This window comes from Zingiber officinale, chromosome 3B, assembly GCF_018446385.1.
Source record: "Zingiber officinale cultivar Zhangliang chromosome 3B, Zo_v1.1, whole genome shotgun sequence".
Classification (NCBI taxonomy): domain Eukaryota; kingdom Viridiplantae; phylum Streptophyta; class Magnoliopsida; order Zingiberales; family Zingiberaceae; genus Zingiber; species Zingiber officinale.
In genome coordinates, this window is record NC_055991.1 from 94,987,960 (window position 1) to 95,002,618 (window position 14,659).

The 14,659-nt window shown below is 35.6% G+C and overlaps 1 protein-coding gene across 1 annotated transcript in view; it reads left to right on the forward strand.

The window, feature by feature from the left end:
- Positions 1-13,657, forward strand: part of LOC122055041 (beta-glucosidase 26-like) — a 50,895-nt gene extending 37,238 nt beyond the window's left edge. The window contains exons 2-12 of the mRNA XM_042616439.1: positions 10,959-11,144; positions 11,253-11,311; positions 11,620-11,695; positions 11,786-11,857; positions 11,936-12,023; positions 12,156-12,399; positions 12,552-12,667; positions 12,751-12,968; positions 13,054-13,085; positions 13,195-13,297; positions 13,386-13,657. Of these exons, the coding sequence (XP_042472373.1) occupies positions 10,959-11,144; positions 11,253-11,311; positions 11,620-11,695; positions 11,786-11,857; positions 11,936-12,023; positions 12,156-12,399; positions 12,552-12,667; positions 12,751-12,968; positions 13,054-13,085; positions 13,195-13,297; positions 13,386-13,657 (1,466 nt within the window). The remainder of the gene's footprint in view (positions 1-10,958; positions 11,145-11,252; positions 11,312-11,619; positions 11,696-11,785; positions 11,858-11,935; positions 12,024-12,155; positions 12,400-12,551; positions 12,668-12,750; positions 12,969-13,053; positions 13,086-13,194; positions 13,298-13,385) is intronic.
- Positions 13,658-14,659: the final 1,002 nt, after the last annotated feature.

The window sequence follows — 14,659 nt, forward strand, 5'->3', positions numbered from 1 at the left end:
TAATTCAAACTCACAGAATAATTCATCTAACTTTATTGAAGATAAATCCTTGGAGACTTTGTAGGCATCTACCATTGATGCCCACAATGTGCTCCTCAGAAACGAGTTTAGTGCGTACCTTTTGACGTCCCGATTCTCTATCTTTTGCCCGATTCCGTGGAGAGAATTGAGGATATCTTGAATTCTTGCATGTAGTTGGCTTGCCGTCTCATTTTCCTGCATTTTCAGATTATATAATTTATTAAGTAAAAGATCTCTTTTACTTACCTTGGTATCGGAAGTCCCTTCGTGAAGCTCGATCAGCTTCTCCCATAGCTCCTTGGCGTTTGAGAATGGACCTACGCGGTTTAGTTCCTCCTTTGTTAGTCCGCACTGGAGGGTACACGTTGCTCTGGCATTTGCCTCCACCTTCTTGATTAATGCAGGTTCCCAATCCTCGCAGGGTGTAGGATTTCCGTCTTTATCCGTTGGCAGATCCAAACCAGTCTTGACAATCATCCACATCTCGAACTGGATCTTCAGGAAGTTCTCCATTCTACCCTTCCAGTAACCAAAGTCCTCTCCGGTGAAGAGCGGGGGACGGACAATGCTATAACCCTCTTGTTGGGCCATTTTAGGTCAACTATGAAGAAAAATAAACGACAAGAAAAATTCCAGGACTTGGTCCTGGATTAGTAGTGTGGGAAGTATTTAAAAGAAAACGATCTCGAGTGGTGTTGCACCAACTTCGAGCAAAAACCGATTCGAGAAAAGAATTAGAATATAGCTATAAAGCTAAATTCTAATTGACTCCGAAAATCTGAAAATTACCATGAAAAAATTGTTTTGAATGGTAGTTGCACCAATTCAAAACGACTCCGCTCTTATACCAATTGTCGGATCGAGACGCGCTAGAGGGGGGGTTGAATAACGCTCGTGGCTATTTCGTTCGATTCGTAAAACTATCGGAGTTAAAACACGCAGCGAAATAAAGAAACAAACACAGAGACACAGGGGAATTTACTTCGTTCGGAGTCTAAATCGACTCCTACTCGAAGGCCCGCGATCCTTGATCGCTTTCCGTGGGCAACAACTATAAGCTCGAATAGAATTACAAGTGAAGTACAATAATCAATAAGAAATAATTAAATTATACTGACGACAATATGAATAACTGAATATTCGGAGCTCCAGGTCGTCGGGGGGTCGTCGCAACACTTCGGGATCGTGTCGTTAGCAGCTAGTCGCAGAAGGATTACTTGGAGTGAGTTGTCTTGAGCTGTTGGTTGAAACCCTCATTTATACTGTGTTCAAGGCGCCTTCAAACCCTCTCAAGGTGCCTCCAGCTCGTCGAGTCGCACGCGTGGATCAGCACAGACCTGATCGAACTCTATCTGGTTCAAGGCGCCTTCAGCCTCTCCAAGGCGCTTTCAGCCTTCGGTCCAAGGCGCCTTGAGCTTCATTCAAGGCGCCTCCAGTCTGCTGCGCTGGCTTTTCCTGGCTCGCACCCGAGGCGCCTCCAAGCTCCATGGAGACGCCTCAGACACTGTTCATCCGAGACTATTCTTTGCACTTTGGTCCCTGCAAGATGCATTAATCCCAAATATACCCTGCAGCACAAAGTTAGCACGTAAAACATAATAGATATGATAATGACAGTCTTCGGACTGTCCGGGTCTGACTTCGGGTTTCCAACCGAAAACCCTAGGTCGATCCGATGCCTATTGTTCCCTCTACGGGGAACACGTCCTCACCTACTCCACTCAGGAGATTTACTTGATGCCAGTGCGATCCTCCAGATCGACTGGACTTTTGCTGGGTGCTCGATGCTTGATGCTTCCGGACTTTCTGCTGGACTTCCGCTTCCCGGCTAGTCCAGTCTTTCACCTAGTTCGCGACACTAGGACTTTCCACCTAGGGTTACCCCCCTAGGACTTTTGCCTGAAGCACTCGACCCACCAAGACTTTCCGCATAGGGTTACCACCCCCTATGACCTAGGGTTACCACCCCCTAGGGTTTTCACCTGCCTAACCACAGTTAGGACTTTCCTGAAATACTTAGTCAAGCACGTTAGATCACAACACACCTTAACTTTGAATCCTTTGCTATTATCAAAACTCAGGTTCGATTGTCGGATGCTTCCCGCACCAACAAACTTATGGTGTGGTAGGACGCAAGGAAGAAGATGAAGGCACAAGATGCAAAAGGCCAAAAGAAACGGACAGATGGACGGGGCACCACTTTCTATTAACTTAATATACGTTGGTGGCGGCACAGTAGAAATGTCGCATCGATTCATCAAACCACTAGATGATGAGATCTATTCTCCACCATCAGATCGAGTCATCATGATCACGAACTAATTTTTGTCATTAACAAGTAGTAAATCTAGGTTATGATGTGGTGTATCAATTCCTAAAGAAGTTTAAATGTAGCTATCATATAGGGAGACTAAGTACATGCCAATGCACTCCCATCGTCTGATAAAGGGTGACATCAACGCACTTCGCTGTATTTATTGTGGTAACATACTCACGTAACCTGAAGCAGGTAAGTCACCTCATCCTTTAATGCCACATCCCAAGACACTAATCATCAGAACGATATGTTATCTTGCGTATCACATTTATTAAATGAAAGGATTTATTCTTCCCAAGTACCAATATTCAGATGTTTACTCTGGTTAAGATAACTATTTCATCTCAACACTCCAAGAAAATAACCTTTGAGAGCAAATGATAACCCATCCTAATCTAGTCAATCGAACTATACCTCTTTCAATTTTACTTGAAGGGAAGGCTTGTGATACAGTGGTTTCCTTCAGCCCTTACGTGTCATGGAGGTCAAGAATCCTGTTGATCTATTAGTCAAAGTCACAACAAGTCAAATTTGACCCAAGGGAGGGCTAACTCTATTCAGGTGGGACTCAGATCTAATTGAACTTGCTCAGTACCATCATCTCCCCCATCCAATCCTCACGAATCTCATCTTAGTCTCAGACTCCCTCTCATTCTCAAAGTTCGTCTCTATTTCAAACTCTGTCTCAATCTTAGACTCTTCTCAGTTTTAGATTTTATCTCAGTTTTGGACTCCACCTCAACAACAGACATCACCCCAAGGAGGATTAACTCCGTTCAAGTGAGACAGACTCTATCTCTATCTCAGTTTCCATTTCAATTTTAAACTACATCTTTATCTCGGATTCTATCTCTGTCTCAGACTCTGTTTTAATCTCGGACCTCATCTTAGTCTCAAACTTCATCTTAGTCTTGGGCTTCATCTCAGTCTCAGTCTTGGACCCCATCTCAGTATCAAATTCTATCTTAGTCTCAAACTCGATCTCTGTCTTGAACTCTATCTCAGTCTCAGACTCCGTATTGTCTCAAACTGTAACGACCACCCAATTTTATTTACTACTACTCTTTAAGGTGAACGTTACTTAACCACTAATTTTTTTTTTTTTTCGAGTCAAACACGCAATTAAGGGAGACAACAAGCATAGCATACAGACATATGTAGCTTAAACACTCTCACTGCTTGCTACATCTTTCCTAACTTGCATCTATTAAAGGAATGTAGTTTTCATTCTGCAATTTAATTCTACTGTTCGTATGTTTCAAACAACTGAACATTATACACAATGCTTCCATGAGACAAAACTCATATAATAATACTAACATGCAAAGCAAATATTGAAAAAAGTTCCAAAATCTGCAAAACCTTTATCATGCTGCATTTATCACCCAAAGGTAGCTCACGCATGTGTACAGTATTCATAAATTGTTGGGATTAAAATGAAGTAAGCACCTTTTGACTCCAACCGGCATACTACCGTCCATCACAACATCCTTCTACAACAAGGCTAAACTCTAACATCCTGTAACGATGCTAACATCTCAATGGTTGTAGGAGAACAGATTACAAACCAGCTAACAGCAAATTCCATCTCCTACTCATATTAAGAATTTAAAGCAACTTAAACATGTTAAATCTGAACAGTCCGAAAGAAGCACCTACTGCAGAAATTTCAAGTAGTACTTAACCATAACAAAAGAACCATTAAAACCAAACCAGCTACTGCAATTGAATCAAATCCAGAAACATGAATTTTACACACTTCCATATACATTAAGTGATAAGGTGAAGCATGCGGCAGTTCTTTTATTGAAGCAAAACTCACTTCACAAACTTGAAAACTAAGCCAGAATAAGGAAAAAGGAACATGTTTTCAGCTTAACAGTTATTCCAACTAAATGACAGGAAGATAACGAAATTAGTAATGCAAGGAAACTACTCTACAGCAACTTCCAATTATTTGTTCTAACACTTAAAAGAAGCAATCTAAAACAATCCTTAGCAATGCAAAATAAATTCTACTCTAACAATAACATAAACACAAGCAAATATGATTTCTAAACTCTTCTAGTAAGGTCCCAAGCTTCCATATCAGCCACCACACACACACCATCGACGTCTCCTTGTCGCCTTCCTCTATAACACTTTAGCTTTTCCTTTACTTTTATCTATATCTGCAGTAGGAGGAAAGTAGTATCTATAAGCTAAAAGCTTAGTAAGTGTTTTCTACTCACAAAAATTCGATAAGAAATGCATGTGCATAAAAGAAAGCAGGAAATACATGCTCCACATGAAAATAGAAACTTAAACTAAATCATGCATCTCTCAAAGGAACAACAGATTTAACTTGCTAAAATTTGCAACTTAGATAAAAGAACTTGTTCCATTTTTTCCCCAACTTATACTCTTATACTTTAAAATAATATTCAACTTTTCTTGGGCCCGGCATTGTACCACTTTGCGCGCATTCTTAGTAAGAATCGAGGTAGCTAATCCCGAAACTACTAAGATACTTCTAGGCCTTGTGCCTAGGGCATCTTGGAGCCCATCCCTTGGACCTTGTGTCCGGTACATGCCCTTTAAAAATAAAATACTTTTTTTTTCTTTAAATACTTCTTATAATAAAATGCCTTGGCATTTATCTAAGCACTCAGTGTGCTTTGATTCTAAATCCTGGAATTCAGGACCAAATCGTGACTTTATTCTTGCTTTACTTGTACTTCTCTCATATATACATTATATAAGAGATTCTAAAACCATTTGCCAACTGATATAAACCAGTACATATGCAAAACCGAACTCCACAGTAATTAAAAAGAACTATACCACTGGTATGTATCAGTATATGCTCAAAACAGAACTCAACAGCCAATAAAAACTACATGATCATAGGGAATAAATTTAGTCAGGCTCACGGCAGCAGAAATTTCCAAATAACAAGCTTGTAAAACTAATTTATTGTTGAATCTTAACAATCTTTTAGGCATGCTGTAACTTGAAGGAAATATACTACTTAGACATGCATACAATGTAGGGTAAATACATCTAAGTAGGCATGCTGTGACAATCAAAGGAGACCATCAAAATTCTGTCCGTGCACTAAAAACAACAAAGGATTGGAACCAAAGCTTAAACTAAATTGCTAGAGCAAAGGCCAAAATCCAAAACCATATGCTAGAATGAAAGCTGCTATTGTTCGACAAAATGCAAAACAAAACCCCGAGAGCTACTCCTACCGTAGGTGAGAAGCACTTACAATGGGTTCTTGGACTTACAACCGGAGAAAGAGATCTAGGGTTCGGATGAGGTGAAGGTTTCGGCGATCCCTTCCTATCCGCGTGTTCTCCTTGACGAGGAGACCAAGAATCCGCGAACAACACCCGAAAAGAAGTCCTCGCCGGCCACCGGAAACGAGCCCTAGCGCCGTCGCCCCCTTTTCGCCCGAGAGAGAAGAATCGCGCCGTCGGGAGAGAAAAGGAGAGGAAAGGTTTTGGTTTAGGTCACGGGAAAAACACTTAACCCTTTATAACCTAGTTTTAATCCGATTCCAACTATGCTTTAATTTATTTCTCCCCATACTTAGTTAACAAAGCCCATATAACTCAGTTGGTTGAGTCGTGTCCGGTTGGGTCAGTCCAACCCGAGGTCGTGGGTTCGAGCTTCGATTTTGACAAATTTTTTGTCAACTTCCTTTCGTTTTGTAAAAATATCAAACGACCTCCAAAAATTACGTAAAAATACTCTAAAAATTTCTAAAAATCTATAGAATATTTTAAAAGTATTTTCAAATATTTTTATGGACATTTGGAACTCGAAATAAGGAAAATTGGGTCGTTACACAAACTCTGTCTCAATCTTGGACTCCACTTCGGCAGTAGATGTCACCCTAGTCTTCCCTATCATCCCTGATGATATCTTCGTCTCAGCTCTAGTCATTGGCATTCTCCTCCAAAGGTGAATTCCAACATCGTCTCCCTCAAGGCCACTTTGTACTGATATCATCTCTATCCTTAAAACAAGTTTATGCCCTACATGGGCTTGATGGCGGTAACTACAAATATTCCAAGACACTTGGCATCTTGAGAATGGCGAGATAGTTATGAGGTTATCAAATTTGATTTCCTAGATACTCCTCTTTCTAACATGTGTCACTAGGTGAATGGAAAGACAACAATGGCTATTGGATCTGGTCCCTTCTTCAGCTCTGCGATGATAATATTCCAACTAATGTGGAGATCTCTTTAGAAAACCATATAAGCACCCATGGAGGTAAAGAAATTAAAAGAGGTATGATTCTTCACTAATTCCACTAGGTTTTATCTTCCTCCTATTTCATTTTTCAAAACATCACCTCAAGTAGACCTTAAATTGAATGTCGAAATGGTCTCGATCGGGATCCATCCCACGATCAGTCTAATCCTCCATTTAAGTGTGTCCTAGGTTCTTTAATTTCACCCCTTTTATCAATGATCATCGGAACACGTGCACATCAACTAATTTATTAACGGATGGCTTGACCATGCACAATATTTTAACTGGAACAATCACTATTAACATCATATATAAAATCCTTGTTAATTCCTTCTTTCTACTAGCTGTTCTATATTATCTTTCACACTCCTGTGGGTTTATAAACATCCACCGTATTTCACAAGTTTGGTATTACATCCCACAAATATATCTATTTATATATTTAATTTACATATGAATTATATTTAAAACAAGTTTATGCCCTACATGGGCTTGATGGTGGTAACTACAAATATTCCAAGACACCTGGTATATCTTGAGAATGGCGAGGTAGCTATGAGTTTGTCAAATCTGATTTCCTAGATACTCCTCTTAGTAACATGTGTTGCTAGGTGAATGGGAAGACAACAACGGCTATCGGATCTTGTCTCTTCTTCAGCCCCTGCGATGATAATATTCTAACTAATGTATAGATACTCTTTAGAGAACCATATTATCACCCATGGAGGTAAAGAAATTAAAAGATGTCTGATTCTTCACAATTCCACTAGGTTTTATCTTCCTCCTACTTCATTTTTCCAAACATCATCTCAAGTAGACCTTAAATTGAAGGTAGGAGGGATCCATACCATGATTAATTTAATCCTCCATTTGAGTGTGTCCCAAATTCTTTCACCCCTTTTATCAATGATCATCGGAACACGCACACATCAACTAATTTATTAACGAATGACTTGACCATGCACAATATTTTAACCAGAACAATCACTATTAACGTCATATATAAAATCCTTGTTCATTCCTTCTTTCTACTAGCTAGCTGTTCTATATTATCTTTCACACTCCAGTGGGTTTATAAACATCCACCGTATTTATATTATCTTTCACACTCCAGTGGGTTTATAAACATCCACCGTATTTCACAAGTTTGGTATTACATCCCACAAATATATATATATATATATATATATAGAGAGAGAGAGAGAGAGAGAGAGAAATTTTATGCTGCGGTACCATTCTTGCGGTTTTGCTGCGGTAGAGATGAGTTGGCATTCCACGTCAAAGCCAAAAAAAAAAACGCGGCATCATCTCTCTTCTCGTCTTCTTTGCCGACCTCGCCACAACGCTGCCGATTCTGGCCGCGATCCGGCCGGAATCCGGTCGCGACCGGATTCCGGCCGGATCGCGGCCAGAATCGGCAGCGTTGCGTCTGCTAGCGTTGCGGCGCAGACGGCCTGATTCTGGCAGCCATCTGGCCGGAATCCGGCCGCGATTCAGCCGGAATCCGGTTGTGATCCGGCCGCCAGCGTCAAACGTCGATCACCGGCAAACGCCGGGAGAAGCGTTCCCTGATCGGTCTAGAGACCGATCAGGAGGTTCCCTGATCGGTCACCAGACCGATCAGGAAGGCAAGTCCGCAGCGTGCGTTTTATTATTTTTTTTTTGGCTTTGACGTGGAATGCCAAATCACTTCTACCGCACCAAACCGCAAGAAATACACCGCAGGAGAACATTTCTCTCTCTCTCTCTATACTAGTGATCATACACACGTCGTGTGTATAATAAAATACATTGACCATTTATAATGAAATTATATTAATTAAAGTATTTTAGCATTAAAATACTAAAATAGAGTCATTAGGATAAAATACTGACTTTTGAAAATCTAAATTATTGGGTCTTTGAAAATTCAAATTGTTTGGATTTTCGAGTGTCACCCTTACGACTCCTCTATGAAAAAAATTAATTTAATTTAATATTAAACTTATATTAGTAAAAAAAACTAAGAAAAGTATATTTTTTAACATTGTCGACCTAAAATATTTATAGAAGTTTGTTTGATCATAGTGTTGTCAATTTTAAGATGTGGGACTAAAAAAAACTATATTTTTTTAATTTATATAAAACAACCATAGAAAATTAATGATGAGAAAAATTCATAATAATATGCCGCATCTGAGTCTCGAACTCTAGATCATTGATTGTTTCACTTGTGGAATTACTAATAAACTTTAGAATTATTTTTAGTGTGAATAGAAAAAAGGATATTAACGTAAATTCATTTTAGGCTTCACCAAAGTTAGTTAGTAAAGGGGGAAGATTTTTAATAAAATAGTAAGATATATATATATATATAAAATTTACATATGAATTATATTTACTTTTATTAGGACACAATCACATGCTAAAGAGGCCTTGGTAGTTGCATCCCATGAAGCCATTATTGCAATTTAATTACTTCATTATTTTGGTTAGATGTATTAATTAAGTGGCGCTAAAAAAAATTGAATTTTTATTGTTTATTTATTTATGGAATTCTACGAAGAAGTGGGGACGGGAGTTGGCATATTAAGGCTCGGTGGACGTTCGTGGTCGTTGATGAGGTAGAGGTGCACATCAAGTATATATGGTTGCAAGTTGGTTGGTGAGAAACCAGCTGGGATTTTTTGTTAAAAATATATAATGAAATAAGATTCAGTTAAATAAACATAATTAAAAATGGACAAATAAATTAAAAAATTTGACTTGATAAAAGTATTTGCTATTATCAAAGAAATAATCTAATCACCACTATGCTCAATTTGTTATCATTTAATAAATACATTTGATAAATTTTAGAGTGTCATACGTATTTAGTTGCAAACCATGGCTTGTTTGTATCATGATGTCATCTTCTCTACCCTTTTGGTTTTAGACCAACATCTGAAGGATCCAATGCATAAATCAGCAATGACAAACCTTGTTTGCCAAATTAAAGTTACAGAACAAAAATGGAAGAACAACTCATTGAAGTCTTCTTCAGTACTTAAAATTAGAGAATCAATTCAACCTTGTCTTTTCCATTACATGGTTTGCTTTTTTATTTTCCTTGGTATTTTGAGCTTATAGAACTATCCTGAAGAACCCAAATTTATGCAGTTAACCAAAGAATAGCCATGTCGTTGTATCTTCAGTTTAGATGCATGCTAATTATCATGCACTTAATTGAATTATTGTTTAAGATAAAATCTTTAAGTGCGCTTGTATCTTCTCATAGATAATCAAAGCTTACAAATAATAAATTTTTTATAGAACAGATACAAAAATGTACAAGATTTTTTCGTTGGCGGTGATATATGAAGAGGAAGGATTGCACATCTTCCTACGATACTTCATTCATTTTGGTCATGTTTAATTTGACTTGATTAAAGTGGATTAGTCATTATTCCAAATGCTAATAGTTGTTCATGATTTACCTCCTCCGTGTTGATCTTGGGATGGGTTGACGGGGGCGTTGGGGGCGAACGTATTCACTTTTGTCATAATAATGGATAATGAAGATGTGTCAATCAAAGCCTATAGATACAATAATAAATTAGAACAATAATAAATTAGAACGAATGAAGCTTTTAGGGGTTCAACTGAAACTATGGTGGACAAAATTGGACATAGCTGTGTGACCTTACACGTGGTTTAGTCCATTGAAACACAATTTATAGAAATAAATTTTGTGACATGTTACAATTTAAGTTAGCAAGCTAAATTAATTTTAACAACCTTTTGTATCCACAATTGTAATTTCTAAAATGTTTAGTTACTTTTATCATAAAAATTTAGATTATTAAAAAATATAATAAATTTTATATTAACACAAATGACAAAACTCCATTTGTGACATTAAAACACCATTTGAATCGTCATCACTAGCCAAAACTTTTTTCTTATCTTTGATCTATATCTTATACCCTTGTGTGTGCTAGTTGACCTTGACCTCGGCCTTATACAGATAATACTATTGATATTTTTATTTTTTAAAAAAGTGGCATAGGCTAAAAATTAGAGAGTAATATTCGTTGATTTTAAAATTCGAAATAAATGATATAAAAGTTAGACTTCGAGAAAATTAAAGTGATATTTTAAATTGAAAATCAATTCATTGAATTCTTGAATTTTTATCATTAGCTTGAAATTTTTATCCTTAAGAATTGGTCCAAGCTTTCTTTTATACTCATCCATTTAATTCTTACAATGTTTATCTAGTAATTACACCCCTATATATAGGTATCACTTGCTTCTTATTTTCTTCACTAATTGTAGTGTTTCTATATCTCTCCCATAATGAACCTTAAAGGGTCCTTAGCATTTTTCTTTTTATTTATTTTACTTCTCATAGCCCAATGTGCATATGGTTATAAAACAAACAATGCGAAACTAGTTTCAAAAGTGCACAAGTTAAGTCGTGATGTCTTCCCTCATGGATTTGTATTTGGCACTGCTTCATCTGCTTATCAAGTTGAGGGAGAGGCACTCAAGGGTGGTCGAGGACCTAGCATTTGGGATGCATTTGTAAAAATTCCAGGTAACATACTAAACTTTAAATTGTATAGTTTTACTTATTTCTTTCTAGAATGAAAGTTATACAATAGAGTAAATTTAATTTGAATTTGATTTGTTTGTTGTGGTGTAGGTTTCATTCCAAATAACGCAACGGGTGATGTAACAGACGATGAGTATCATCATTATAAGGTCAAATGCATATTTTTATGTTATCGTTGACTATTTAATAATTTTAAATTTAATAAAAAAGAAAAATTTTAATTTTTATGAAGAATCAAATATTAAATTTTATTTTTAAAATCATTACTCCATTGGTTCAAGATTTCTTTTTGTAATTTAAAAAGATCTTATTTAATATAATTTTATGTTTGATAATTAAGTTCAAACAAACAAATTTTTGATATTCTCATTGTTGATATTTAGAGACAATTAAAATGAAAATAAATTGGATTTTAACTTTTTCTTAAATATATTAAAATTTGAGTTTTGTCTTCTAGGAAGATATTGACATCATGAAGGAGCACAATTTTGATGCTTATAGATTCTCGATCTCTTGGAGTAGAATTTTCCCAAGTAATTGAAGCTATCATTATTTTTCGTAATATTATATACATCATTATCTTATCGTTTTAAATTACTAAGAATTTTTTATTTATCTTGTAGATGGAACTGGAACCATTAATTGGGAAGGTGTTGATTATTATGATAGGTTAATTGATAATTTAATACTCAAAGGTAATTTATTTTTATTTGTTAAACAAATAAGTTTGGCATGTTTTCATATTTTCTAACCTTTCTATCTCTTCACATTAGGTATTATTCCATATGTCAATCTCTATCACTACGATCTTCCATTGGCACTCCAAAATGAGTACTTGGGTTGGTTGAGTCCGAAGATAGTGTAAGTAGTAAAATAGAATAATTACTTATATTGTTTAAATTAATTATGCTTATTGTATATTTAAGAATTTGTAATCTAACTCATTAAAAGATGTCATAAATATTTGATTTAGTTTATAATCATTTTGTTTAGGGATGCATTTGCGGATTATGCTGACTTTTGCTTTAAGAGATACGGTGATAGAGTGAAAAATTGGTTCACATTTAATGAGCCAAGAGTGGTGGCAGCTCTAGGTTATGATACTGGTTCTCATGCCCCTGGAAGAGCTACTGGTAGCAAATTTGGAGGAAACTCATCTACGGAGCCTTATATTGTGGCTCATAATCTCATTTTATCTCATGCTGCAGCAGTTAATAGATATCGTGAGAAGTACCAAGTAATATGTCTTTAACAAAATTTATGTATTGATAGTAAATTCATTCTTAGCTAATTCATAAAATCACTTGTTATCAAATATAACAAACTCATTTGAAAATTGTAAGTTTACAAATATACATAATACTAAAACCATTTTCTTTTCTTATTCAGAAAGAGCAACAAGGAAAAATTGGAATTCTTTTGGATTTTGTTTGGTACGAGCCTCACACTTACTCTGACAATGATAAAGCTGCTGCTCAAAGAGCTAATGATTTTCATGTGGGATGGTAAGTAATTGTGCATCCTTGGTTTCAACATCTAACTATGGTTATCATTTTCAATGTAACCTAATTTTGTTTACTTTTCTTAGGTTCATTCACCCTCTAACATATGGATACTATCCTCAATCCATTCAAGACATTGTTAAAGAAAGATTGCCAAAATTTACTAATGATGAAGTGGAGCTAGTCAGAGGTTCATATGACTATTTGGGAATTAATCAATACACAACCTATTATGTTAAGGATAATAGTACAATGAATCCTAAACCTATTAGTTATCAAGATGATTGGCTCGTTGAATTTAAATGTAAGATATATACAATATTTTTTTTTGATAATGTTAAACTAAATAAAATGATATGCTAATAATATTGTTCTACTAATAATTTCAGATGATCGAAATGGGGTACCAATTGGACCAAGGGTAAGAGATAACCTTCTTATAACTTTTTTGATTATATTATAGATTTTTGTTTTTAAAAACCAAATGTAGGCCTATAATTAATCGAATTTAATTGTTTATATGTCATTAGGCTCATTCTGATTGGCTCTACATCGTTCCGTGGGGATTGTATAAGGCAGTGACATATGTTAAGGAAAACTATGGCAATCCAATTATCTTTCTATCAGAAAATGGTGAATATTTAGTACTTTTTTAATCTATCTTCTATTTAAGAAATTACATTTATTCTCTAACCACATAATTAATTGATTGTAATTATAGGCATGGATCAACCCGGCAATGTCACGTTTCCAAAAGGCTTACAAGATACTCAAAGGAGACATTTTTATCATAACTACATTACTGAACTAAAGAGAGCTATCGATGATGGTGCTTCAGTGATTGGGTACTTTGTATGGTCTCTTCTTGATAACTTTGAATGGAGACTAGGATACACATCAAGATTTGGTATTGTCTATGTTGACTTTAAGAATAATAAGCGCTTCCCGAAGGAATCAGCTCGTTGGTTTAAGAAGATTCTTCAGCGGAGTTAATAATTTTTTTCTTTTATAAATTTTTATAGCCTTAGGTTTTTCTTATCTTTGCTACTTTTATCATGAAATAATCACTCTTTGTTCTTTGAGGCACTATAAATAAATAAAATTACATTTCAATATGAATGTGTTTTATTTTGGTACTTTTATTTGTGTCTTATTCATTTTGTATTTTCAACATATGACAAGCCTAATTAGTCTCATAAGTCAATCTAGTTTCTATCAAAATTGACTTATATGGAACATGTTCAAAAAGATTTGTATGACCAACTGACCAATTATATAAGTTCGTGATTAATATTAAAGCTAAAATGAGCACGAAAAAATTATATATATATATATATATATATATATATATATATATATATATATATATATATATATATATATATATATATATATATATATAACCTGGTGGAATGAAAAAAATGACAAGTCCCTAAATATATATTTTCAATATATATTTATTTCAAAAGAAGCATATGTTAATTAATATACATACTCTAAACAAGTATAATATTTTTACATACTTTTAGTGTTTTAAACAAGTATAATATTTTTTTCCTGAAAATTTTAAAAGAAGAGTTTAATAGTCAGCCACTAAAAATTGGTTTAGAATCTGAGTTAATTTTAAAAATAAATTAATAATAAAAATAAATGTAAAAAATAGATAGGGATTGGTCTATAATTTACGAGGAAACTGTTGGAGGATCGGTGGCCGGCTTGAAGGGGGGTTGGATAGACGGCACCCCCAAAACTCGCTTCCTACGTATTCGTTAGCGCAAGCGGAAATACAAATACTAAAACAATGAATACGAAAGCTAAAGATAAAGAAAAGAACAAGCAAACCAATGCACGTCAATGTAACGTGGTTCGGAGATGATGCTCCTACTCCACGGCTGTCCGTAAGGTGGACGATCCCGATCCTTCGGTGGATTAACCCCCGGAAACTCTGGCTATCTCAAGTCGCTCCTTGTGGGTGGAGAAACCTCACCACAACAC